The 26,741-nt window shown below is 45.4% G+C and overlaps 1 protein-coding gene across 11 annotated transcripts in view; it reads left to right on the forward strand.

The window, feature by feature from the left end:
• Nucleotides 1-26,741, forward strand: part of ARHGAP44 (Rho GTPase activating protein 44) — a 180,471-nt gene that overhangs the window by 120,508 nt on the left and 33,222 nt on the right. For 7 of the 11 annotated variants that reach the window (XM_019542745.1, XM_019542750.1, XM_019542752.1 and 4 more), the window contains exons 7-11: nucleotides 12,261-12,378; nucleotides 17,197-17,277; nucleotides 18,883-18,951; nucleotides 19,131-19,212; nucleotides 23,207-23,334. In XM_019542745.1, the coding sequence (XP_019398290.1) occupies nucleotides 12,261-12,378; nucleotides 17,197-17,277; nucleotides 18,883-18,951; nucleotides 19,131-19,212; nucleotides 23,207-23,334 (478 nt within the window). The remainder of the gene's footprint in view (nucleotides 1-12,260; nucleotides 12,379-17,196; nucleotides 17,278-18,882; nucleotides 18,952-19,130; nucleotides 19,213-23,206; nucleotides 23,335-26,741) is intronic. The other 4 variants (XM_019542747.1, XM_019542754.1, XM_019542748.1 and 1 more) reach the window with 1 other exon arrangement.

The raw sequence follows: 26,741 nt of genomic DNA on the forward strand, positions 1-26,741 counted from the left end.
TGGTTTCTTTTATAAAAAAGGGGTCCCTGAGCAAATTTAGCTCTGGTTTGTAAGGATGGATCAAAAGCTGGGTGGATGGAGGGAGTGTGTGGTATACTCAAGCATCATAGTTGGGGCAGTAGTAGTACAAATTCGTTCCCTTCCAGTCTGCTGCTTTGCTTCAGTCTTCAACCATGGTCACCCCATCTGTGGGAGCAGTGGGGGTTTCAGTTTTCTCCGTTGGCCTGGTGACATGCAAAAGGCCTAAGACTCCCACCAGCCTACTCCAACCAGGCTGTCAAAGCCTTCAAAGTTCAAGAAGGCAGTAAGGCTCCATTTTCCTTTTGGTTTTGTGCCATTATATCAGTCCGGGCCAGGGTGAAACAATCCTGCCCCCCAGCCTCAGGTTTTACCACTCAAAGGATAGTTTTGATGTTCTGTCTACAGCAGCCTGTGGGGAAGTTGGGCGTAAAGCAGTCATCCTCAACCTTTTTGGCTGGTGAGCCAGATGGGCAGTGCCCAAGCTGGCCACAAACCAGACACAGCTGGTGGTCCTGATCCAGCATGGGGCAGTCATGGCAGAGCCCCATCTGGCCACATGGAGGGGAACAAGGGGCAGCCTGGCTCCAACCTGGCCCCTGCAGGGGTGGGAGGCATGGAAAGGTGTCTCTCAGCCCTGGTGTGGACCCCCTGGGGGGAGGGGGCTTGATCGAGCCCCATGGGGGCTGTGGGGGAAGGGGCATAGGCCAGGCCCAAGCTGCTATGTAGGACTTGGGTTTGGGGAATTTGGCCACAGAGGAGGATGGCCGTATGTATTGTTAGTGCTCCCTCACCAGCAAATTTTCCCATCTGTGAGGAGTCCTGCAAGCTGGGTACCCATGACTCCGTGGGCCCCATTTGGCTGCTGGCCGGAGGTTAGCATCCTTGGTGTAAGGGATGTGGCTTTACTTAGGACTGTTTCATGTAGGTTTTCCTGTCTACTCAGGTGTTTTTTTTTCAAGTGTCTACTTAAGCTCTGCCTTAAGGTGCAAAGGCTGAGTTGGTGTCTGTAATAGCCGTTCATCCCTAGTGTTTTTGATAATATGTTCACATGCATCATTCCAGTGCACAAGCTTCGAGCTACACTGTTGCTCCCAGCTTATTTCATGATCACTTGAAGGACATGACAAGGACTGTTGATCCATTCTTCTGAATGAGATGAGAAGATAATAGGTCTGGGTCATGTCATCAGCAAGAAAATGCCCTGGAGTCAGGCTAAGCAGTGAGGCGGTATTTCTGCTGCTGTCTGGAAAATATGCAGATTCCTTTTCTTACAAGTGTTTTTCAGAAAGGAGCTATCTTCATTTGCTCTTCACTTCTCCACTGTGGTGAATTTTTGCACAATACTTAAGAACACATAGCAAAATAAGGTTCCTACTGGTGTTTTTTAGGATGCTCCTAAGCACAGTCAGAGGCACATATGGGACAGCATGTTCTGTCAGAACCAAGCCTTCCAGGGGGTTGTCATATGACCAAACCCACAGGGTACTTTGGAGCTTCCTGGAGGGGTTTTTGAATATTTAATAAGAGATCACAGAAGTGAAGGAATTAGGCTGGATTTAGAAGGAGGTTATCCAGATAAAAAAAATTATATGAAAAAATGTCCTGCCTAGACTTAAAAAAATTTAAAAGTGGGGTGGGGTGCTTCCAGCTCCAGCTTTGACTAGTCTGTCTAGGGTCACGTTCCATGTATAGAAGGCCGGGCAGTGTGCCCCAGGTAAGCCTTGCCTGTCGTGCAACCTTGTTGTGCAAGGCAGTAACACTCTCCGCCATGCTGCACTGCTCAGGGCAGGCTCCCTCCAGAACTGGAAGTAGCGTAGCAGTATTGGTGCAGCACTGTGGGTGGGTTAGTTAGTCCTGTTGAGTGTTGGTGCTAATTAGCCCACCTGCATGCCAATTAACCTGCACAGGGGTGGGTTTGAGAGTGCTGCTGCCCAGCACAAATGCATTTGCATGCTACAGTTGGCTTTATTTTCCTGTAGAATTGATAGGGTGGGCAGGGTTTGGGTCCAGGTTGGTTGCAGGGCAATGTGTAAGCTTTTTGCTTTTTTTTAAAATCATTTTTCAAAAAGCATTATCTTGATCTTTATACTAGGATCAATATCCTACCCACTCATTCTAGTGCATCTCTTTATTTCAAGCCAGAAGCTCTGAAAAGCACTTGAATCCTTTAGAAATACCTCTGTAACTGCTGAGTGGCTGGGGTCCCCTCCCCAAACCCTGAACTGGAGGCTTTCTGGGAAGAGGTCTGATACTCAAGGGGTGGAAGCCAGGCCTTTGGAGAGATCCAGAAAGAATACTCTGCAAAGACACTGGAGCACACTACTGCCTGCATCAGCAGCTGAGGAGTCTCCTGGCACAAGGAAGGAGTACTGGCCCACCCCAAGGGGCAGGAAGTAGAAGCTGGGGGAAGGAGGTGGGATGGAGGCGGGGAGTAGTACCAAGACTGGAAGGCCTGGGGCCCTAGGTTAACCCATCGGGGCTGCATGCCTCTGTTGGACATGTAGGCCCCCAGTTGGACAGCCCTGCTCTAAAACATCCCAGGCTCCTTCGAAAGGTCTGAAATGAGAGAGAATGAGAACAAAGGAGTAATCCACATCTCGCCACCTTTGGCACTAGCTGTCAGTGCCCTTCTCCAAACTGTACTTCCCATTATAAATAAAAAGAAGTGTGTCCACATTAAAACCAAATGCATCCCAAAACAAGCCTACCAAAAACAAATGCTCTGCCACACAGCTGCAGAAAATGAGCATGTGGGAGATGACTGTTGCATTGCCTACTGCAGGCTGAGAAGGTGCATAGATGCTATGGTGATGAGGCAGTATAAGACTCTGAATGGACTTGACAAAGAATGAAAGATGGCATACAGTTGCAGTTCCTGTAGAGTGATTGCTCTGGGGACCTTATTCCCAAACACAGCCTGTCAGTATAACTTCAGTTCTGTTCTGCTGCTTGAAAGTGGAAAAATTGTGGCCTGCCAGAGCCAAAAGGAAGAAGTCCTAGAGGACCATGTCACTGCTGTGGAAGGCCCTGGGTTGGTTCTGGAGCATTGGGGCACAGCTTCTGTGCCTCTCAGACAGGACTGTTGTGTTTTAGAGTCACAAAGTTTAGATGGGTTTGTAAGCAGGTGAGAGGTCTCTGCAGAGGAAGAAAAACCAGCTTCAGTCAATAATATTTTACCCTCCAGGGTTAATTTCTACAGGTACTCAAGCAAGTATTTTACAGGTACAAGACTCTGGTTAGTGTTCAGTCCAATGCTGTGTTCCTAGGTGAAACTCAACCTTCCTTCCTCTGTCTGTTGGCCATCCACTTTGCACCAGTTTTTCAGAGTTAGGAAGCTGAGCTCTAGTTAATCCATTGGTTGCTTGTTTTGTTTTTTTGGGGGGTGAGGGGGTTGTGCCAGGTAGTGCCCTTTCACATTGTTGTAGAGAGTTCTCAAAAGATTCCCTTCCAGAACATGTTAGTTTTAATTTACCTTCTACTCAAAGGTTACCTGTTCAGACAGAAGTAGTATTTCTAATTTTTAATCCGCATCTTAGGCCCAGGCTCTTCACTGAAATCATTGAATAAATCAAGATTAGAACTGACAGTCTTCTCAGTGGTAATTTTCTACACTTGTGATTCATTTCCTGCGTGATGGGAAAAGAAGGGTGGTGGTGATCTTGCAGTATTGCATTACAGTCCTAATACCCTGTATCTGGGCCGTCTCTTGCCTGCTTGCCCACGTGGCAGTGTTCCTAGCACAGTTTCTGCTGCATGGTCCCAGGAACCTTAATACCATGGGGTTTGCTTCTGTGGAGTTTCACTCTCCAGACATGAGCATTTTGTATTTGACCAATGCAAGCTCACACTCCTCCTCTGCATAGACCAGTGAACTGCTGTAACTTAAAGCATAGTATTTACTTTGCAGTTGGAGGCAGCAGCTTCTTGACATCTCTCTGTTGTGACTATCACAAATAATCGAGCCTTTTTGCTTAGCAGGAGTCACTTGAAAGGAAATACCAGGCCAGGCTGTAAGTGCCACTGAAGTGCTGCAGTGGTGTAGCCACAAAGCATTTGTTTAAGTGATGAGTTGGACCCTGGTTACGGGGCTTTGTAGCAGCTCTGTCTCCCCCATGACTAAGTTGAGGCCAAAGTCCTTCTGCTGTTGGAGAAAACTTGAATCAGAATTTGGGGGAACGTGGGAGGATAGAATTTGGATTCTTCCATACAGTTGGTTCAGACCGACCCACTTTTTGGCGGACTGGAGAAAAGGTAACCTTCTGCCACCTGTCCACCCCTACCCACTTGCCTCCACCCCCCATAGCTTTGGGTCCCCTTTCCCCACATCTCCCCTATTCTCTCCAACGTCATCTCTCTAGGATCCAACCACCTGTAAGAGAAGACAGAGGAGAGCTGGATTCCCTTGGGATCCCCACAGCCCACCTATAAACAGAGGATTATCAGAGAGACTCTATCGGGTATTTACTGAACTTTGGCTTTCACAGGGTCTGAATCACACAGCATTCAGTTTAGTTGCAAGTGCTCAGCCATGGTTGGCCCCAGGGGCTATTTTATGGAAGGAAGGAAGACCACAAGCTAAAATATCACCTGTGATAAAGCCACCATGGATTGGTTTCTGCTCTTTCCTTTGTCTTCATTTTTCTTTTTGTAATAACTGAGAATGTTTCTGGGTCTTTAGTGATCCAAATGACTGTCTCTCTCCCTCACATGGATTAACTACTTGGTAGGGCTTTTGCTGTATCACTAGCTTCCCGAGGGTGAAAGCATCAGAAGTTCCCTGAGCAGTGATTCATTGGCGTGAAACTGCCTGTGGGGCTTGAAACCTTGATGGACAAATTGTTTTGGAGCAGTGTGTCACCTTCCTTTCTAATGTCACCTCCTGGATAAACAAACCCTGTTCTTCTGCTGGAACAGTTGCCTAATTCTAGGCTATTGTGTGTAGCCAATTACTGTGATTTAGAAGTGTTAGTTAATGAGGGACAGAAATGCTTCCTGGATCCCAGCACAGGTTGGGTTTTGGGAGCTGGTTTTGCCTTTTTCATCAGCTTGATTGGCTAAGTTTCTGCCTTGCACACACTCATCATCCCGACTCCTGGGCCTTGTCACACGGGACGCTTAGCATGTATTTTTTTTGTGCTTCATATGAAGCATTACTGTGGGTTGGAAATTGTTCTGAGCACGTGCATGGTGATGCCAACTCCGATCTGGACAGGGCTGGAGCTGGCTGTACAGTTGGCAAACAGGAGTTTGTCCATCCCAGCACCTGCACTGCATTGGAGTTGATGAGGGCAGCCCATGTTACCTTTGCAGAGCTGTTCAACAATAGCTGAGCATATATTGTCATATTTACCCAAATCCAAGACAACCCTGAATTTAAGATGATCCCCTAATAAATCGATTCCCTGCATGGAAGAGTAATTAATTTGTTATCATTTTACATGTATAGAAGATCATTACTGGAGGGTCATCTTAAATTTATCCTCCCCCACCTGCAGTGGGGAAAGCAGTGGCAGTGGGGCAGGTGATGAGGGAGCGAGTAGTAAGAGGGCAGGAGGTGGGGAGGTAAGTGGTGGGGGAAGCAGTGCAGGGGGGCAGGCAGTGCAGGAAAGGCAGAGGAGGAGGTGGTGTGGGGAGGCAGTGGAGGGGCAGGCAATGGGGCTTGATTCCTGCCCCTTGCTCCCCTACACCTTACCTTCTGCCATCTGTCCACCCCTACCCACTTGCCTCTACCCCCCTCCCCCCACAGCCTTGGGTCTCATTTCCCCTCTGCCCCACCACTTACCTTTGCTCCAGAACTGACTCCGGCTCCAACTCCAGCAAGCTCCATTCCCACTCCAGCTCAGGGCATGTAGCATGCGTTTGCTCCAGCCCCATAGCATCCTCATCAGCAATATAGCAGCTCAGGCTGCTACAGGGCTGGATGGGGCAAACACATGCTCCATGCCCCGGGCTGGAGCCTGCCAGAGGTAGAACTGGAGCAAGGGTAAGTGGCAGGGGGCATAGGCGGCTATCAGGGTTGTGGGGAGACAGGAGAAGAGGCAACAGGGGAGGTGGGGAGGCCCAAGGCTGCAAGGGGGTGGCAGAGGCAGTGGGGGTGAAAGGGAGCAAAAGGCAGAATGGGGGCAGGCAGCAGCTGTGGCTCCAGGCCCAACCCCAGGCCAGGGCTGGAGCTACAGCAGCTGCCTGCCCCCTGCTGCCTTTTGGGATCCAAGATGCTAAATGGGGAAAAAAAACCTTGTCTTGGATTCGAGTAACTACAGTACTTAACACCAGCTGGAGATACTCCTCCCATGGAAAGTAGTAACTTTGCTGTGATACAGAGCCACTTAGCATGTGTTTTACTGCTTGAACACACAGGACTGGTATTTTTAATTGCAGTTAACGTATCTTAAGTATAACATGCACTAGCCCTAGCCTTTGCAGCTGCACTTAGCTTGGGACCTTTTGAAATTGGACAAAGGTAGTTCTGCACTGCCTCAATCACTTGAGCATCAATGGGCCAATATAAACCCTTGTATAAGTGAACATAATTCTTCCCTTGTGGTTATTATGCTCTCTAGGGATTGCTGATATGTCCTGCAGCACAGCCGTGCCCCAATGTATCCTTGCCCCAGGGGACAGAGTGAACCAGGAAACAGCACTGTGCTGACTATGCTGCACCCCTTGAGTATCAGACCTCTACCCATGAAAACATAGTGCTCCTTAGTGTGAATTGAGGGTGCTGATGTGGAGAACAGGCAGCCCACAGACCTTCCCCACTACAAATTGTCTCCCTCTGAAAGTCAGGGTTAGTGCCGAGACCAGCCCATACAGTCTCACAGCAGAATAAGGATCATCTGCTGTCAGGTGTTTTTTCTGCCTGGCTGGTGAGGCAGTTCTCCATAGTAATGCAAAGTAGTCAGCTTTCTACTTGTAGCACTGCTGCTGGGGGTGGTGGGCAGAGCAGAGTAAAAACTGTGTAGTTTCTAGAGAGGGAAAGAACAGGAGGAAGACAAAGAGAGGAAGGGAGAAAAGGCAGAGAAAAGATAAGGACTGAGAGAGAAAGGGGAGGAAGAGAGGTGGTTGGTAAGAAAAGTTTGCATCTGTAAAGTCTTTTCTGGACAAAATGCTACAGTAAAAAGAACAGATTCTACAGTGAAAAGAACGCAGCCAGCCTGTAACTTCTGCAAACTCCAGCCTTTGACCTCTGGCGCTGGGCTCAGGCCAAAGACTAGCCTGGGTCACTCTGTTGCCTGTAGGGACAGAATGGGCATGATTTGCCGCAGAACAGTGCTGCAGGTAGAATTTTGTGGGTGATATTTTTATTGGACTAATGAATGGCTGAGGTAGACAAGCTTTTGGGTATTACAGCACCCTTCCTTGCATCTCTGGAATGGGGGGAAACGCTGCTCAAGAGAGACTGAAGCTTGTTCTTTAGTAATTTGACCATGACACTTGTAAATGCAACAGCAGTCTCTCTCGGGCCTGAGCAACTGAAATTCAGTCAACTCAAGGAGGCTTGTAAGGTGTTAGAGACTTGGATGTAACTGAATGGACAAATCTTTGCAGAATCACTGCTGCCTTGTTCATGAGTCCCAAAACAGGACTTTCAGGCCTTGATTTTGAAAAGGGATAAGCATGTGGATAAGAATGATGAACCTATCATGCTGGGAACCCAGGTATGCTAGTAAAGAGATGATGGAGCTATCAAATGCTGCAGCCAGCCAAGGCACATCTGCATCTCCATATGCTTACAGTTGGAAAACAGAATGCTAAGAAAGGTATTCACTTTTTCTGAGTGCCAAGGATGTCCTATTTAACATGGTAGCTGAAATGACAGGCCCTTGATAGACACTTCAAGTAGGAAAAGTCCTGCTCAGATTAACAGAACACACCATTAGTAATGCTGAAAAGGAAAACCATTCCAAAGGAAACTTGCAGGGGACCTTGGCCAGCTCCTTAAACATGCCCAACTCATTTAGCAACCTATGTCTCCTTTCCAAAAGTGAATAATATACCCCACAACCTGTTGACCGTCAGTGAGTTTCAGACTCCCAAGTGACCAAGGGTATCATTTTAAAAAATGCTTTAGTTACTTAGCTGCTTAAGTCCTCTTGAAGACCAGTGAAAATGTTACTTGGTTGCTTTTGAAAAGGTTGCAGTCTAAGAAAAGCTCTCAATTTAAAAGGGGTCCCAGGTGGTACTCACCACCTTATGTAATTAGATGGTAGGGATAGATTAAACCAATTATAGCAATTGGAAGTGGGAAGACCTAATGCATTTCTAACTGATTTGTTGTTCGCTGTTTTCTATGTCTTTTCTACCCTGCTGAGAGCAGAAACTAAGCTGTGGTAATTTAGCAACTGTGTCATTCCAGTATAAATTTCCCTTATTTAGTTTCACTTACTGTGAGTTAGATGTAGACATATGAAATGGTTACAGCAAATCAGTTGACCTACTCATGAGGTCAGCTCTCCTCACCTTCCTTTTTAAAGTGGCATTTTTGTTTCATCTGTCTACAGCTAGAATGGAGCGCATCTTGACAATGTGATTCCACGTTCAGAATTGATGCTATTGACTTTGTGCACTTTGCAAAGTTTTTTACTGTGAAATCGGATTGTTGAGGTCCACTTTCTAGCAAGCTTTAGGAAACAAAGAGAGGAAGAAAATTTAACACCTGGTTTTACCTTTTCTGCAACAAAAGGTCTTATATGTTTCCTGTATTCTAGTGTTGGGGCACATGTTTGGCTTGTTGTTTGTGTGCATGTGTTCTCCTTGAAAGTTTTGTGGTTAGCATTGTGGGCCTTAAACAGGCTTGGTAAGAGAGGCCTGGATGTGACTTCTGGCCTTGTGAACAGATTCAGGAGTTAGTCTCCCAGTGGTTAATCTCTCCTTGCTTGTTAGTGAGGGGTTAAGCTGAGCAGCGTAGAAGCCAGTTCCTTGGTAAACAGGAGCAGCAAACTGGGGAAATTGTGGAGAGGATTATGTGATGCCTTCTCCCATAGTATAGTTGTGTTCAACACTTGTGTGGAACAGTAGTTGTAGCCATCATGGAGGTGCCATTTTCTTTCCTGCCTGAAGCCTCAAGGGGTTTTCTGTATCTGAGGTACAGGTTGGTAGTGCTGCTAGAAGAACAAGTACTAACAATGCAGAGCATCAGAGGCTGAGGGGCCTTTCGAAAACAATATTTGAGAAACATCAACATCTCAGCTTCAAGAAAAAATAGACTTGGTGACTAGGGAAGCAGAGACAGTGCATAGCTAATAGGTTTCATGGTGAGTAATCACCAGAGATAGATGGTGGTAAAAGGACCAGCTGGAACTCCACAGAGCTGGAAGCAGAGAAGGATCTGCAGGCCAGTAAACAATGAGAGAGAAGAGGATCGGGGGGAGTTCAGCACATTCAGAAATATCCAATTCTTATCAGATTCTTAGCATGGAAATTGCAAGAGAAGTCTCTGAAGATGCAGCTGGTCAAATGGAATGGAGAGTTTTGCGGGATATACTGGAGCGTGGCTGCACAGCTCAGTCTAACAGATTATCAGTTTATCAGCCATGTCAAGAAAGAGATTTCCAAGCATCCAAATAAGACTGACCATTTTAATGGTGTGTCCCATATTCAAAAGAATGGTAGGAGTGTCCTCCAGGGGCGGACAGATGACAGGATGGTGCACTGTCTTCCTGAATTCAAAATATGAGAGATGTCTCTCAAACTGGATAGGTTACAGAAGTCAGTGGCAAGGTCCTGCTGGTGACAGTGTATATCAGCACTAACAGTATAGCTTTATGGGATATCTGTCACATTGGAGACAACTTCAGAGAATTAAGAAACAGTTTGAATTAGGGGAAGGTTAGAGTGGTTTTCTCAGAAATGTTCCTTTTCCTATGAGCAGAAGAAAGCAGAAGACAGGAGATTCTGGAAATGAACAGCTACGTAGGAAAGTGGTACCTGGTTCAGGGGTTTGGTTTTGTGGAATATTGGGCCATTTTCTATGAAGAGAGCGAGCTTTATAGTTTGGATTATTTTCACTTCAGTAGAAAGGAACCCAGTCCAGTAGGAGACAGAACTGTTTAAATCAGCATGGCCAGAAACTCTGCATGTAAAGGTTTTAGAAGAGCTGGCCAAGAAGTCTTTTGCAACATTACAGATGATTGTTTTTTGTCATTAATGCTCATGAAGTTCCAAAGGACTGGAAGAAAACTGAAGTGGCATATTTATAAAGTATTTATAGACTGGCCTCTGCAATGATAAGGCCATTAGCCTAGCATCAATCCTGGAAAAATAATGGAGGACTCAATTAATAAAAGGACTCAAGACAAAAATGAGAAGGAAATACAATTTATGCCGGTCAAGATTCATTTAAGGAGAATAGATCTTGTCAAGCTAGTTTGATATCATTTTGATGAGACAAATGTAGCTGTAAAAGTGTTGCTGTAGTATTGACACTTAGGCTTCATAAAGCATTTGAGTTAGTACTGCACAACATTTCATCTAAGAAATTAGAACATGCCACATACTGTATGGGTTAAATCTGGCTAACTGAGAGGTAGCAAAATATGCTTGCAAATTATTAAAAAGTGCAAATATAGTAAGAACTCCTCAAGTAGGCGTGCTTCTTGCGGTTCTTGGCACTATGTTATTTCATGTGTTTTGTCAATTATCTGGAGGAAATCATCAAATCATTACTGGTGATGTTCGCTAATGATGCGGGAATTGGAGAATAAAGACGAGGGCGGGTCACTGATGCGGGTTGAGCTGGTTTGCTCAGTAAATTAGACACTGTCAAACAGTAAGTATTTCAACTTCTTTGAATGTAAGGCCATACATCTAAGAACAAAGAATGTGGCTCATACTTACAGAGTTGGGGGGGGAGGAGGGGAATAGTACTATTTTAGGAAGCAGTGACTCTGAAAATTACTTGGTGAGCGTAGCAGATTATCAGGCAGATATGAGCTCCTAAAGGGATCCTATGACTAATACGATCCTTGGATGTAAAAATGGGAATTGTTGTTTGGGGAATAGGAAGGTTACGTTGTTCATGTGTTCAGTGCTGGTGTGATCACTACTGAAAGACTTCAGTTCTGGTGCCAATTCAAGATTCATATTAACAAATTGGTGAGGGTTCAGAGAAGAGCTGCCTGAATGATTTATGGACTTCATGACGAGAGACTCAAAGAGTTCAATCTATTTCATTCATAAAAGGCAGGATTAAGAGATGGTTTCATCACAGAGTATATGGATAAACGTAACTTTTAACCATTTTAAAGGGGGAAGGAGGCTGGCACTCGGGAGTGAGCTTCAGTATTACACTGTAACTGCTGTGACAACATGTTCCTGTAACAGAACAAGTCAGCTACAACATTTTAGCTTTAATCGTGAATGAAACAGAGTTAAAGAGCCAAGGATCTTGCTACAGTTGTACCATTACAAGAGCATGCAGCTGTAATAGTTGTTTTCTAACAACCCATACCAGTATCATATGCCATAGTTATGGACAGATGGTACAAATAATATTTAAGTTTCTGCAAAGGAACAGAATTTATAGAGGACTCGAGCAAAAGGACTAGAAATAAGGTGCAAATATTTAACCATGTGAAGAATTAACAAGGTTTGAAGTGGATTCTCCATCCCTGGAAGTTTAAATTGCTAGATTTGATCTTTTTTGAGCAGAAATGCTCTAGTTCAATCACAGCTGCTGGACTTGATGTAGAAACTAATTCAGAGAAGCCCTATGGCCTGTGTTGTGCAGGCGGTCTGTTCAGATGGTCCCGGCTTTTCTTAAAATCTGTCTGAGTTTTGCCTTTTTGAATCTGCATTTGATTTTAAATCCATTTTACAATATCACCTCAATCTCCCTTCTCTAGGATATTGTTTCTAGGGCAGGCCAGCCCAGTGTTTTGTATGCACTGCCTGATCAGTACCCTTGAAAATTAACTAAGCCATGCTCTCTGCCAGGCTGGAGAGCAGGAAGGCGCTCTGCCAACTGGCTGGGATCCCTTCTGTCATGCTGAACTGGCACATATTGGGCAAAGAGGAGCCATCTGCCTTTTTAGCTCATGGTCTCTGCAGGTCACTCTCCATCTTGAGCCCTGTGCTAGGTAAGACCCTGTGATCTCTGAGCTGCCCCCTGGTCAACAGCATGAGGAGGGTAGACTTAGGGTAGACTTAAGCCCACATGCTTGAGATCCCAGAAGCCCATTCCCTTACCATGGGGCCCAGCCCTCTGTCACTGATACCGTTTCCGTTGTCTCTCCCATCAGGTGGCAGCAGTCTGCTAAGTCGTCGGGTTTGTCAAGCAACCTGCAGCCATCGGGTGCCAAAGCCGATGCTCTCAGGGAAGAGATGGAGGAAGCAGCGAACAGAGTGGAGATTTGCAGGGTACCTCTTGCTCTCTCTTATCTCACAGCAGCACAGCCTGCAAATGCTCTGGTATCTCTCCTTGCGAACAGGGGAAGTTTAGTAGGGGTCAGGATCCTGGGGAATCTGGCACTTCAATGTTCAGACCTTTGCCAGCAAGCAGGGAGTTGGCACATGTCAGTGATACCAAGGGATGTGTGCTGCTCCCAGCATCCTTGGTCTCAGGCACCAGCATGAGAAGATGTTTGGCCTCAGGCTCCCTCACTTACTGCTGCCAGGACAAGAAGCTGCCTCAGGGAAAGGAGGCCTGTCTTGTTCATCCACGTGCAGCTCCAGAGCCTATCGTTCAGTACTTTGTTCAGCCTGGGGAGATCCCCTCCCACAGCCTGCTCCTGGAGCACCATTACCTTGTTTTCACAGTCTTCAGATACCCACTCCTGACCCCACTCTGCTATCCCTGTATGGCCTGGAGAATCTCCTGCCTGCTCTCACCTCCCTCAGCTTGGGGAGTCTCTCCCTGATCCCTTCCCCTCCTCTGTTTCTTCCCTCCATAGTGGCAGGTGACAGGTGCAAAATTCAGTGCCAGTGTGAACCCCAATATATTACTGAGGGAGAGGAGGTACAGCCTAGCCCAGCAAGGGCCAACTTTTTTTTAGACAAGGTATCACAAATTAGCCCTGCACCTTCCCTATCTCCTTCCCCTGCCCGATCTGCTGCTCTGTTTTCTGCTTGCTTCCCTGTGCTCCCTTCCACATCTGCTGCTTTGCTTTCTGCTTCCTGCTCTCTCTGCCACTGCGTTGCATGTCCCCTCCCTGATCTGCCACGTGCCACACATGGAGGCTGCCCTTGCCATTTGTGGCAAACATGACACAGAGGTAGTCACCCGTGGTTTAGAGGCAAAGGCTCAGGAGTGACCATTATTAGATCCAAGGTCCAGTGTCTACTTTGCACAAACTGAATGCACCACTTCCCTGTTCTGCGACTGTTGCTAGACCACTTCCCTGTTGGCTAGACCACTTCCCTGTTCTGCGACTCTGTTTTAGTATCTTGAAATTGTGGATCGTGATGCTCAAATGTTGCTTCCCAGCGGGATATGGGGCTTGGTTTGTTATTTTGGATCGTTAGGTGTGTTGAAAGGGGAAGCAATGTTGTCCAGTGAATGTGGTGCTGAACACCTGCTTTTTGCTGCTGGCTCTGCTAATAGTTGATCCGGGGCTTATCACCTTGCCCCCCTCCCTCCCCCCCCCAATTTCTTCCCTCAAGTCTCTCCATTTCTAAAATGGGGATACTGGTCCTTACCTCATTCCCACACCACTTTGATATGTACTAATGAGCAGTATAAAGTAAGAGCTAGGTATCATTTTTCTTGTAAATTGGTTTGTAGTCCTTGAACAGAGTAAAGGGTGCTTCAGAAGCTCAGAGGATCAATATATACCTTTTGAGTGTAAGAGTTAAAAATATTAAGTTTAAGAAGGTTTTAACACCCACACAAGTTGGAGCTTGTGAGCATTTCTCAGAATCTGGCCATTTTATTTCAATGCTGAAATGGAAACCAGGCTGTCTTCATTTTGGTCCTACAAAAGCACATACCAGCTCAGGTGGTGGAAGGGGTGTGACTCTGTATATTCAGTAATTCCAAACTAGCCTAAAGAGCTATTACAACAGAATTGCCATTTGCTACATGCATACTTTTATTTTTATAGGAGAGGTGATCAAAATGTATATATCTTTAAAAAGTACTCATGAGCAGTGTCACCACTTTCAATTGTTTACTTAAAAAGGAGGGGATATCTTTCTTTTTTCTGAGGTCTAAAATGTAAATAGGAAACTCTGAAAGTTGACAGACTTAAGTTGAATAGACATGTGGCTCTGCATATCAACTTACATTGTAAACTTTTCTTTTTGATCAGTAGTTTTGCTTTAACTGCACCCCCCCCCAAGAATTACATAATAAATCACTGAAACTGTGTCACTGTGCCCTAGGGTCTGGGAGTAAAGCCTTATAATTAACATAAACTATGAAGAAGTCTTACTGATGAATTCTGTCCACTGGTTTCTGCAATAATGTGCTATATATATAGTGAAAAAGACAAATGGGGGGAGGCAGGGAGAAAAAGGAATTAACTTTTTTTTGATAGTTTAGGCTATATGTAATCCTTTCCTTAGGGAGCATGGAGCATTTGACTGACCAGTTGCTGCTTCTAACAAGCCTGCTTAGTATGAAGTTGTTGCGAGCCATTGGCTAGTTATAAGCTCCACATGGGGATTGTCTGTGTGCGTGCATGCATGTATGTGACCGTGAGAGAGAATGAAACTTTGCACAACCAAGTAAAGTATATACTAATTGGTTTGGAATATGTGCAGTATCCAGGGCAAATATAGAAATGATTGCTGCACAGAGAATACAGCTTTCCATCAGAGTCTTTTGTGCATGGCTCCATTTTTTCTTTTTCCCCAGAGCTCTTGTGGTATGGAGTCATTTTACTTTATCTGTATAAAGTTGCTGTTTTGAGATAAATTATGGCTTTTGTCAAAACAGACACCACATGTATTTTCATACTCTTTGCATGCTTAATGCTGATTTTGCACATGAGAGTTTAGCTTTATTCCAAAGTTTATTTCTTTAAAGCAGGGTTGTAAACAGTCAGTGGCTTTATTCTGGCCCAGCCCATCTGACTGTGTATGTAGTTGTGTTAGAGGTCAGTGAGTTACTTGAATGTAGGAAGAGGATCAGGATTTATGTTACTTGCATGCTTTCCTGAATTAATATGGTCATGGTCCTAATCTTGCGCGCTAACGTATTACCAGGAGTAGCCCCACTGAGATCAATATTTAGGGTAAACACGTGCATAAGTGTTTGCAAAATTGGGATCCCTGAGTGGAATTACTGAATATATGTGAAAACAGTGACTTTGCAATACTTTCCCATAGTCGAGCAATGCATTTGTCTGTTTGATCTACCTGTCCATGCATTGCACTTTGCATGAGTCAGAGGAGAGCTGCCATTAATCAAGCAAGGGGGTACAAGGGCTGTTCCTGATTATCCCTAATGCATATCAATAATGGTTTGCTTACATTGTCCATTCTCACATGGCCAGTTTCCACCTCCCTAGCTCATGTCTGCATCTGAATGCATGTGTTATTTTGTTCAGGATTTTTGTGCATCTTTCCTGAAGTCAGAAGGCCACATGGGTCTGGGGGCAAAGCTTTAGCATGCTTGTTATGAACATGGTTTGAAATGTGTCATTTGTTGGTGCCATGTTTCTAGTTCCTTGCTGGCATAGATATCTAAGAACTTATTAAAAATATTTTCTGCTATACCTGATATCAACTTGGGCGAATGGCCTTCTCCATGTGAGATCTACGGGGCTTCCCTTATAGGGCATGTGTTGGGAAGGACAGCATCTTACAGAGCAACTGAAAGCCACTTGTCCCTTTCCTGTTCTCAAGATATTAGAGGCTTAGAGGCCAAGATAGTAAGGTTTGTATTGGTTGACATTCTGTGTGAGAAATAAAAATAATAAATCTTTTGCTCAGAGTTAGACAGAGTTTCAGCAGATGCTCTTCAAGATTCCCGCCTACAGCTCTGCCAATGTATCTTTATCCTGCTGTTTCTGGCCTGGTTCCCCTGGCCACACCAGTATGCATTATCTTTGACCTGTAGCCCTCGCCCCACTTCACCTGATGTCTTGGGCTTCTGCCAAAGCACTGCCACCAGCACCGGAGCAGAGACTGACTCTTGTGCCGACTTACCCACTTTGTAACATGGGCAGAAGGAAAGACAATTCCACATCAGCCCTTTCTAAAGAACCCTCAGATTCTGTTTGCAGCCCACAGTCAGTACAGAGTTTAATCCACATATCCAGGGATGAATGGTTCTCCATTCTGTCATCTACAAGAGACTCTGAAATTCATTCTTTTATAAGGAATTCCAGTAAAATACCTGTATAACTAACCCATCCTTTTCCCTTTGTAAGGTTACATATCCTTCCCTGAGAGAAACTTCCCTACAAGTCAAAATTGGATTTTTTTCTCAAAAGAAGGCTGTTTCTAGCTCCATCTTCTCCACCTCCTATTTATACTTCCATTACCTTTCTGCCTGCACATCCATCTTCACCATCACTTTCGCCATCATTATGTCCATCTCAATCTCTGCGTTCATCTCTTGTCTCCCCATTCTGCCTCTATGCCCGTGATTCTCAACCAGGGTGCTGGGGTACCCTGGGGTGCTGTGGGAGCCTTTGAAGGGTGCTGCAGGAAGTGTGAGGAGATAAGCAAATAAAGGCAGGCTCAGGCTTCAGGTAGGAGCAAATAATCAGATAAGGGCAGGCTCAGGCTCTCCCTGCCTGGCTGCTCCCCTACCCTTATTGTGTGTTCCCTCTGCAAGGAGGTAAGCTCTGTAATACATAAATTAATTTTTGAAATGGGATGCCACTTAATTCACAGAAGGTATGGAGTGCTTTGAGTAATGGGGTGCCTTGAGTCTGAAGAGGTTGAGCACCACTGCTCTATACCTTAATGCTCCATCATGCTCTCTGGTTCCATCTATCTCCATCTCTGTGTCCCGCAAACATTCACTTCCACTTTCTGTTTGTTTCTTTAGGTGGATAAAGCTTAAAGCATGGAGGCATGGTCAGAATACCTGTTGCTAGATCATTTGGTTAATATTCAGATATTATTTTCTCCATTAAAAAAAAAAATCACATTTAACCATAGCAAAGCAATAAAAGTGTTCTTTATGGCATTTTTTCACACGTTTTATATTTACAAGTTAGAATTGTTTGAAAATTATAAAAATGTGACAATAAGACAATCAAACTGCTTTCTTCCTCTTCCAAGACCAACAAGGGCCACATACAGGGCACCACTGACCATCCTAAGATTGCCAATTGGAGAGGCTCAGATGCTGAGCTGTTGAAGGTATATTTTTGATGGTAGCATTAGCTCCTTCATGGGGGTGGGTCTACATTTCTATGGGATACAGGTTCTACCTATTGCTGACCTTTGACGGGGGTTGGGGTTGGTCTTTGATCATTTTAAACTTGGGGAGATGGGAATATACTCCCAGAAATGAGGTGAAAGTAGCTATTGTACATGCTTCCCAGAAGTGCAGGCCTGTCAATTATAGCCCAATCTGGACCTGCAACCCTATCACCCACTTCTGCTATTCCCATACTCCTGGCTTTCTCATGAGCAGAGGCTCACAGCTGTTATAAAGTTTGGATGTAATCAGGGATATGACCCAGTAAGACAAACCACTTTCACTTGTGCCTCCACAAGGACTTGTACATAGACCTCCATACACGAAAGGGCAAGTTTCCCAAACAGCTATGCTGTCTAACCCTGCTTTCCTTCCTTTCCATGCAGTGAAATTGCTGGATCTCTTTTTGTCATTTCTCTGGAGAAAAGCCTCTAATAAATCGATTTTGAAATCCCCATTAAAAGTGACACTGAAGGATGGTTTTTATCTAAGCTACATCTTTAATAGAGTTGGCACCTAACTAGGACCTGCAAAGCTCTTTACACACTGGCATGTGCCAGATAGGCAATTGTGTATATAGATAGATACATGCACATCCAGATGTAGGTCTTACACATGCAGTCATAATATAGTGGGGGGCTGCATAATACATGTAGGCTTTTGTGTAGACTTAGCATATGATCTCAGAGCAGGACACGATTAGCAGTGAGTGGGTACTGAGGACTGTGTTGGTGACATGCAGATGCTCACGTGCTGTTTTAGAATTATCAGCAGTTGGTTGATCAGGGAGAAGACTACCAGATATTTCAGATGACATTAGATGGGTCAGTCCTGCATGGTTCTCAAGTGTGCCACTGGGCCAAATTCTGGCCAGTGTACCTGCCATGGAATTCAGAGGGATTGTCCCCAGTTGCAGCACGTCTGAGTCTGGGCCACCATGTCTTTTACCATAAAAAAAAACAACCTTCTTTCAGAAACCAAAAGCGGGCAGGGAATTACCAGCTTACCAGCACCTCAGATCTCTGAATTGCTGTTCAAAGCAAAATTCTCATCTTCAGTAGGCAACATGAGCAGGATTCTCAGACCAGGGTGCTGCAAGATCCTTGGGTCTCCTGGTGTGTTTGGAATTATCATTGAAGCAAAATGGTGAGGTTTAGATCTGACTCGTGGGTCTAACAGGGAGCATCTTGCCCTGGACAAGGTATTTTTGTTTCAGTTCTCCAAATCCTGGAGCCTCCCCTTCTCAGCCTCATACCAGTAACGAAAGCTAAATCACAAAGATTCACTGAAGTCAGATCTTTGTTTTTGTTTGGTTTTTTTGCCCCACCTTTCTTTTAGTGCCCCCATTACCAGCAGTCAGGATCAAATACAGCAAAAGGTTTGTATTGTTCCCAGGTGACCTTTCAAAATGGGACATGATCTCAGTAGTGTGTACAAGCACCTCTGATCATGCATCGACCATTCTGCCTGGAAATAACGATGTCTAATGATGAGAGTGGCTGTTTTGCGCGACTTACCTCTTGCTCATTTTGTGCTTTTCACAGGACCAGCTCTCAGCTGACATGTACAATTTTGTGGCCAAAGAAATAGACTATGCAAACTACTTTGAAACTGTAAGTCCAAAGCAGGCTTATATGCCTTTCTTTGTTTATATTGTTTCCTTTTGCATGGTGCCCTATTAGAATAATAATCAATTCCTAGCTGGGATGCACCCTCCTATCACTTCTACCACTACCAAAAATCCTACCCATTTCCACAGTAGGATGTAATATGTCTTTTGTCTTTTCCCCAGTTAATAGAAGTGCAAGCAGAATACCATAGGAAGTCATTAGCACTTTTACAGAACGTGTTGCCTCAGATAAAAGCACAGCAGGGTGAGTGTACAGTGTTCTTCTTTCTTTGCTGCATGCTGAGTTAAGGGGGAGGATCAGAGTTTTGTTGCCAGGTAACTAGGGCAAAAGTCATGATGATGCAGTCCCCTTGTTCTGCATTACGTTATCATCCATGGGGTGGTGAGAACGTTCCCATTCCTCTGAAGCATCAGGTCTTGTTCACCACTGCAGGCAGGATCGGAGTATAACAGAACAGGGGTTCCAGCGTGCTGCTGGAGAACGGGCCTCCACTTAGTAGGAAAGCCACCATTTTCTATGTGGGGATTTGGCTGCCACAGTTAGGATCAGTTTTCCTCACCATAGTGCTCAAAACAGGTTAACTGGGCAGTAAGTTCCCTACGTGTTCCCAAATTACTGGTTTCATTCACACATGAATCCCTCCCAAACCTCTTGCCCTGAGATGGCTGTCTTTACTGTGAACCATCAAAACCTATTCATCTTCTATTCTTTCACTGTGCCCAAGTCAATCAGCTGCACCCCAGCGAAGAGAGTTAGCCACCATCCCCTAGCTACAACTGATCCGTCTCCCACTATAGTAAATCAGTCCTGCGTGCTGCCTCGTTCCAGTAACTCAGTTTCTTTTTCCCCCAGAAAAAAAATTACATTGCTCTGTTTCTCCGTCCCCTGAGATTGATTTCCCAGACACATTCAAATGAGCCTTCCCCGCTGGAACTCAGTTTTCTCTCGCGCGCAGAGCTGTGTGACTAGAGCTGCCAGGAAACTTTCACCCTTAAGTGCTAACGCACGTTATATATAGGGTGCGCTATGCATTAGGCCAGTGTGAAGCGACTAGTGTTTGCTTCGGATTTGGCCAATTTGGAGGACAGTGATTCGATCTGGTGATTTGAATCACTGTCCCAAATTGATTTGGCTGAATCTCTGAATCAGCCAGACCCATCCCCTGCCCACTCTCCCAGCCTGGCAACGGCTGCCCGCCCACCCCAGCTCCCAGCACTTGGAAAAAAAAACAAGCCCCGACTCAGCAGGTGCTGCCAGGCAGGGGGTGATCCCCCTGCCCCATGCTGCATGGGGGGCTCTGCATGAGCCCCCCAGTGCTCCCCGCCACTGTCCTAGCCCCCCATGGCTGCTCCGCCAACCCCAGCTCCAGCCCTTTAAGGAAAAAAAAGCCCAAAACATCCTTTACTCACGGGTTCCTGCCTTGTGTAGGGGCAGTCTCTGCTGCCCTGCACTGTGTGGGGGGCTGTGCACGAGCCTCCCGAAGCCCTGAGGCTGCTGCAGGAGCTGGAGATCCCGTGGGGGTTTTTTTTTCTTAAATGGCCAGAGCTGGCGTGGGCGGGGCAGCCACGGGGGGGTGTCAGGGGGTCCGGGGGAGCAGGCAGGGAATAGGGCCTGGCAGGGGTCCCCCTACTTACCAACTCCGAGTCCAGCTGCAGCTCCCTGCTGCAGCAGGTGGGGACTGCCCGAATCATTGAAGCTTTTCGAATCTTTTCTGAAGATTCGGAGAGCTTTGAATCGATTCGGGCCTTTTTATTGGTCCCCTGATTTGATTTGGATTTGGAGATTCGGTCACCAAATCAGGCCAAATCTCCTCCAAACTGAATCACCACGTGAAGCTTAGTCCAACTTAGCCTAGGCCTAGCCTAGGCCTTCTCCTATTTGCAAATCCCCCTGAGGGCCTGCTCCTTCATGCTGCTTGGATTACCCCAGTTTGTCTCCACCTTTCACTGCCAGCTGTGTCTGGGTGGGTTTGCCAGCCCTGTGTGCTTTAGGTTAAGGTAGGTCAGAATAAGAGGACAGTTAATGAAGTTCTTGAGTATAGAGAGCAGTAGGTAAAACAGGACTAGGTGGGGCCCTGGCTTTTACTTAACCTATAGCATTTGTTACAACCTGAAGGCAGAAGTTTCTTGGTGTGAGGCTTCTTTCAGAAAGGGAACTCCCAGCTCTGTCACTTGAATAGACTATGCAGACTCCTGACTCCACCTCAAGGAATTGGATTACTTCCCCTCCCTATTCTCTATGGGTGCGGTGGAAATGCTGGAGGTACATTCACACATGGACTTACTAACCCTGAGATACATGCACGTACCGTGCTTACCTCCCCTCTCCCACCAGAGTGCAGATACGCAACAAACACAGACATGCAAACAGGTGCAGTCTTGTATACCCACATACTCAAGTACCCTTGAGGTGGACATTAGCTGGGAAATTCTAGGGGCTTGTTGGGATTTGCTGATCAGGCAGAATAAAGCTGGCTCTATGTGCCTTTCTTGGTAAGGAAACACTATTTCTCAGTCTGCCCTGAAAAAGATATTGGTAGCAAAATCTCTCATTTTTGCATGCAGTCCCTGAAATATCTAGAAATGTGGTTTCATCTGTCCTCTGGGGTAAGCGTGCATCTCTTTGTGGAAGAAAGTTACTGGAATGCAGGAGGCTGAGAGCTAGTTTGTTTATGGCCCCACTTCCCATACACAGGATTTCATTGGTCCCACAAGGCAATCTCCCTTGCAACTGGAATCTTTGCCATTTTAAAGTGAAAGTCCTGTAGTGATTGCTTGCCAGCCTGCTTGCAGCATGGTGAACAGCACTAATAGCGTTCTGTTCCTCATAGTTGCGGTGAGAGCTGAGCTGGAAATAAGTTTTCATTCTGCATTTTTTTAATTAAAAAAAAAAAAAAGAAACCCTCCCTTAAACTGGGCCAAAAAAGTCAAAATCCTGAAAATGTTTGCAAACCAAAAATCTTTTCAAATCCAGTGAATGGTTTTGTTCAGATGTTTTGGGAATGTTGTGTTTTGATTATGATCTTTTTGTTTTACTTTAACTTTAGTTTCATTCTTGTGTTCTTGTAAATTCCTTGCAATGCCTTGTGGCAGCCTTGGGGGATTTCCATCCCTGGGAATGCTAGGAGGGTTTATTCCAGTATAAGCTTTTTGTCTACAGAGGCATGAGAAAAAGTAGTATCTCAGATCATTAGTGAATTGAGTCAGAGGTGGGTGCCATCCAAAGTGCATCATGAATCTAGTAGACAAAATGGCAGGCCATGTTAGAAGGAGAGGCTCAGGACAGGATTAGCTGTAACAGAGGTATGCAGGGAACCTGGGACAAGGCTTACTAGTGCTACTAAGGGTATGGATCCTCCTGGCCCAGTAATTTCTGTACACTAAGTTCACAAACAAGTATTCAAACATGCTTGTCTCAGTGACAGTACAAGTGATTCCCAACCAGGGTGCCATAAGGAACTTTTGAAAGTGCTGTATAACTGTTAGGTATGCAAACACCTAAACATGATGCACAAGAGAAACCCAAAGATTTCAAATAGAAGTCATACCATCAAAAATGTTCTTACCTCTTTCCATGCTCTTTGCAACAGTGTAATTGCTGTGTTATTTTTTCACACTCAATAAATGAGTGAAAAGACTAGGGGGCATTTTCCAAACAATGCCTAACAATGTCTAACAAGGGGTGCCATGAATTACAAATGTTGGGAATCATTAGGCTATATACTCCAAGGAAAAGTAACAGCAATGTTATAAATAAATGCTTTATGAAGCTCTGAGTTTGGACCCTCACTTTTGGCAGGGACTCAATATTGTGCAGAGGCAGAATGGTCAACTGCCAAGAGCAGGGGATGGATAGGGATTGCCTCACTAACCTAACTCCAGGTGGCCATGGGGCAATGCTGGGAGAAGGTTGAGCTTCAACATGAGGGCCCCTCAAAGAGTTGGGGGGGTATCATGCTCCAGAATCACATAGATCTAGATATGAAGGCATCCAAGACATGCGTATGTCCCCCATCCTACTCATACAGATGTGACCTGGTCTGCATGGGGATAGGGATGCTCACATCAGAAACCTCCCTATGCCAAGATAGCTCAGTATCTGTGGATACTTGACTGGTGTAGACTGTGGGGTCAGGGAAGGGAAGCAGTATAGCTACACCAGCCAGTGAGCAAGCTCTCCCTAATCAGCCATTAAATCCTCTAACTCTCCCTCTCTCTGCTTTGAATCCATATAACAGAAGCTTGGATTGAGAAGCCCTCCTTTGGGAAGCCCTTGGAGGAGCATCTGGCAGTCAGTGGGAGGGAAATCGCCTTCCCCATTGAGGCATGTGTGACCATGCTGCTTGAGTGTGGCATGCAGGAGGAGGTGAGTAGGGGGACCCGCCTCCCCTCCCAGCTGGACTATTTTATTCCAAAACAAATACTTTAATCCTTTTTTTTCCCTCCAGCTCTCCCAAGACAAACACTAATACATGCCTGAACATAGGTTAAGTCAGAGCAGTCATTACGGTACAAGAATAATAATCATCCCTTTTGGCATTAAGATCTATGAAAAGTACCCCCCTTTATTTCTCTACTCATTCTTCCTAGTGTTTCCAGAATTTCAGGCCAACTAAAACATTCAAAAGTCACGGGTTAGGTTTCCAAGATTTTGAATCAAGCCCCTGCTCTTCTCCCTCTGTTCCTATTTGCAGCCTTTAGTTTAACTGTAAGATTAAAGATTGCAGCCTTCTGAATCATGAAATAAACGTCTTTGGAGATTGAGTTGTGATCATAGTATTTTGTAACCTGTGGCACATGTAACTTTGCAGGTAATGTGGCAAAGTTCTAGAAGCAGAAGAAGGAAAAAGGGAAATATATACCGAGGAAAAGAAGAAAAAGAAAATATGAAAGTAGCTCTATAGTATAGAATAGTCACCTAGTCCAGTCCCATGTACAAATGCAGGACATGTTATTCCTAAAACATCCCATGCAAATGCTTATCCTGGCTCTCTTTAGAAACCTCTAATGAAAGAGATTCCCCCGCTTGTTCCATTGTCTTACCATTCCAACATTCTTCCTAAGTTTTAATTTAAATCTGCTTTGTGTAGTGTAAAGCCATTGTTTCATGTCCTGTCCTTTGTGGCAAGAGAGAAGAGCTGTTCACCCTTTTTATATCTTTTAGGTTGTTGGAGAAGTTGCTGTGTGGTTGTAATAACCTGCAGTGCTACTTTGTATTATCCATCACACAGAGTCATAGGAATATACAATTTTACAAACTTAAGAAATAGCGGCCACCAAAAAATTAGAACCCCCTCATCTAAGACAGTGTGCATATGTAAATCAGGAACATTTCCACTAAAATCAGTGGGGAGGTACTGATATAAGAGAGAGCAAAGGCAGGTCTCAAGTCTCAGATCTCTTGCTTTTTCCCACTTTGGTAGAGAGCAAGGAGGATAGGAAAGTAAATTCTGCATTTTCAGAACAGTCAAAACCAGGCCAAACGTAGATATGCAACTCTCATGAACTGAGCAGGCCCAATGCATTGTGATGTAAATGGCTCAGAGAGTACACGTGGTTAAGCAGCTTAATTCAAAGTTATTCTCTTGCACAAGTTCATCTCCAGCAGGAGATGATCATATGAGCATTTGATCTACAGCAGGAACAAATTAATTCCACTGTGTTTAAGCCCCTGGCAGACATTGCAACAAGACATACCTAATTTGTTAATCATGCCATAAATAATAATAGTAACCCTGCCACACATTCAGACAATTAGTGATGCAGCAAAATAGGAAAGCAACCACAAAAATATTCCACAAAATACATGTAAAATTTTTGTGGTTCATTTCTAGCATGACTTAAATTGAATGTGTGGCAAGGTAGTCTTGCCGTGTGCCCTGATGCAGGGTGCGTAGCAGGGCTTGGTTGACAGCTTCTCCATGTTCGCAGGATGACAGTTGTGTGGTGCAGCCCTGCATTCTGCAATTTTCAAGGTGCCAAGCTGAGGGGAGCTCATTAGCTGGGCTGAGGTGCTGGGTCCCTGCAATCCAGCATGGCACTTGCTGCCCTTGCTCCGCAGCTCTGGTTGGGGCTGAGGAACAAGGTACATTCTGGTGTCTGATTATGGTGAATCACAGGGCTCACTGAGACCTAGCAGGTTGACTGTCTTGCCCTGCTGCTCCCAGGGAGCTGTGGAGCAAGGGGCTTGACACATCCCCACCATGAGGACCCTGGGATAGGTGAGCACTTTGCTGATCTCAGGGTCCCAGTGTACCAGGGTCTTTAAAAACCATGTGCGGCCCAGCTGCGCACCTAGTATTCTGACGTCCCTGGCACATGGGGATCCCAAGAACAGGGAGCCTCTCCCTGATCCAAGTGTGTTGGGACCTTAAAAAGCTGCACGTGCAGTTGGGCAGCAAATTAGGTTTTCTGACATCCCAGTGCACTGGGTCTGGGACTGTGACCACACTAGCATCTCAGATTGGCTCCAGTGAGGTCCCAGGGCTGAGATCAACCATTGCTGATCATGCCCAGCCCCAGGACCTCACCAGAGCCAGTTTGAGATGTGGTGAGGTCCTTGCAGTTGTCATGCAGTTGCCAGCTAATTGTTAGCCCCAGTGCTGGGACTGCACTGACATCTTAAACAGGCTCCTGTGCAGTCCTTGGACTGGGATTGACAGCTAATTGTTGGTCCTAGCCTTGGGGCCACATTGGTTCACACCAGCTGCGGGCCCCAGGTTTCAGCTTGCTGGTGCAAGGAAGCCTGGGATCTTTGTTGGCCCCCTGCTCCCCCTACACTGGCAAGCAGTTAATGGTGTGATTGGGATTTGATCCCAAAATCAGGACTCCTGCCATGACCATGTAGTGCATGACTGAGATGTGTTGGGATTGCAGATCAGATCCTCTGGTGCCATTAAATGAACATATGCCAGGGGCGTAAGATTTTAGCTTTCATTTGCCAAGCATCTTGCAGTCCTGAGCAGCACCTTTCATAGGACAAATGAGCATTCAGCTGTTCCACAGGGCTGTTTCTGTAACACAAGTGGCTGATTAGATGACACTTCCCACCTCTCCCTTATGGTTTCAGCATTTAGAGTCTCTTGATCTTCCTTTGGTCGGCTTATTTTCCTAACAGTGCCATATTTTTCCTAGGACAGTTGGTCTCAGTTATTTATCAGCATTTTGGAGGCCCAGATAATTCCTTGTCTACAGAAAGTATATTGCTGTTCAGAACCACATGGGCAAATGTGCCTTTTCTTTTTGTTTGCCTTGAAATAAGAGTGGGAAAGCAGGAAAGATGATTTCAAGACCCAAGGAATTGGAGCATAATCTACTGGATTCATTTGCGCACACAATGTCCTTTTTACAACATTCCTTTCTCAGAGACAGACATATATAGAAGGTTTCCTGTCCCTCGTCATTAGCCAGAAACCAGGACTGAATGGATGATGGAGAAACCAACCTTCATAGGTTTGGTGAAACAATTGTAGACTCTCAGAATTATTTACACTTCTTTCATCTGTAGATTTGGACTGAAAATCTTCTCAGACCACCAGCTCCTGATTGTCTTCTGATTTGTTTTCTTGGGGGAGGGGGCAGGGGAGCTGGGTCGACTGGAGAAAAGGTTAAAAGAAGCAGAGGTTTTGCTTTTCCACACTGTGCCAGAATTAAGAAAAGCAGCTGAGAAATTGAAAACCTGACTTAAAAAAATATTGAGAGACATCTTGGAATCTCCAGATCAGTTTGGTTTGATTTTGGGTCACAGCTTTGGGCTGCTTCCCCCTCTATGCT

The sequence above is a fragment of the Crocodylus porosus genome, unplaced genomic scaffold (genome assembly GCF_001723895.1).
Source record: "Crocodylus porosus isolate Cpor-Errol unplaced genomic scaffold, CroPor_comp1, whole genome shotgun sequence".
NCBI classification, from domain to species: domain Eukaryota; kingdom Metazoa; phylum Chordata; order Crocodylia; family Crocodylidae; genus Crocodylus; species Crocodylus porosus.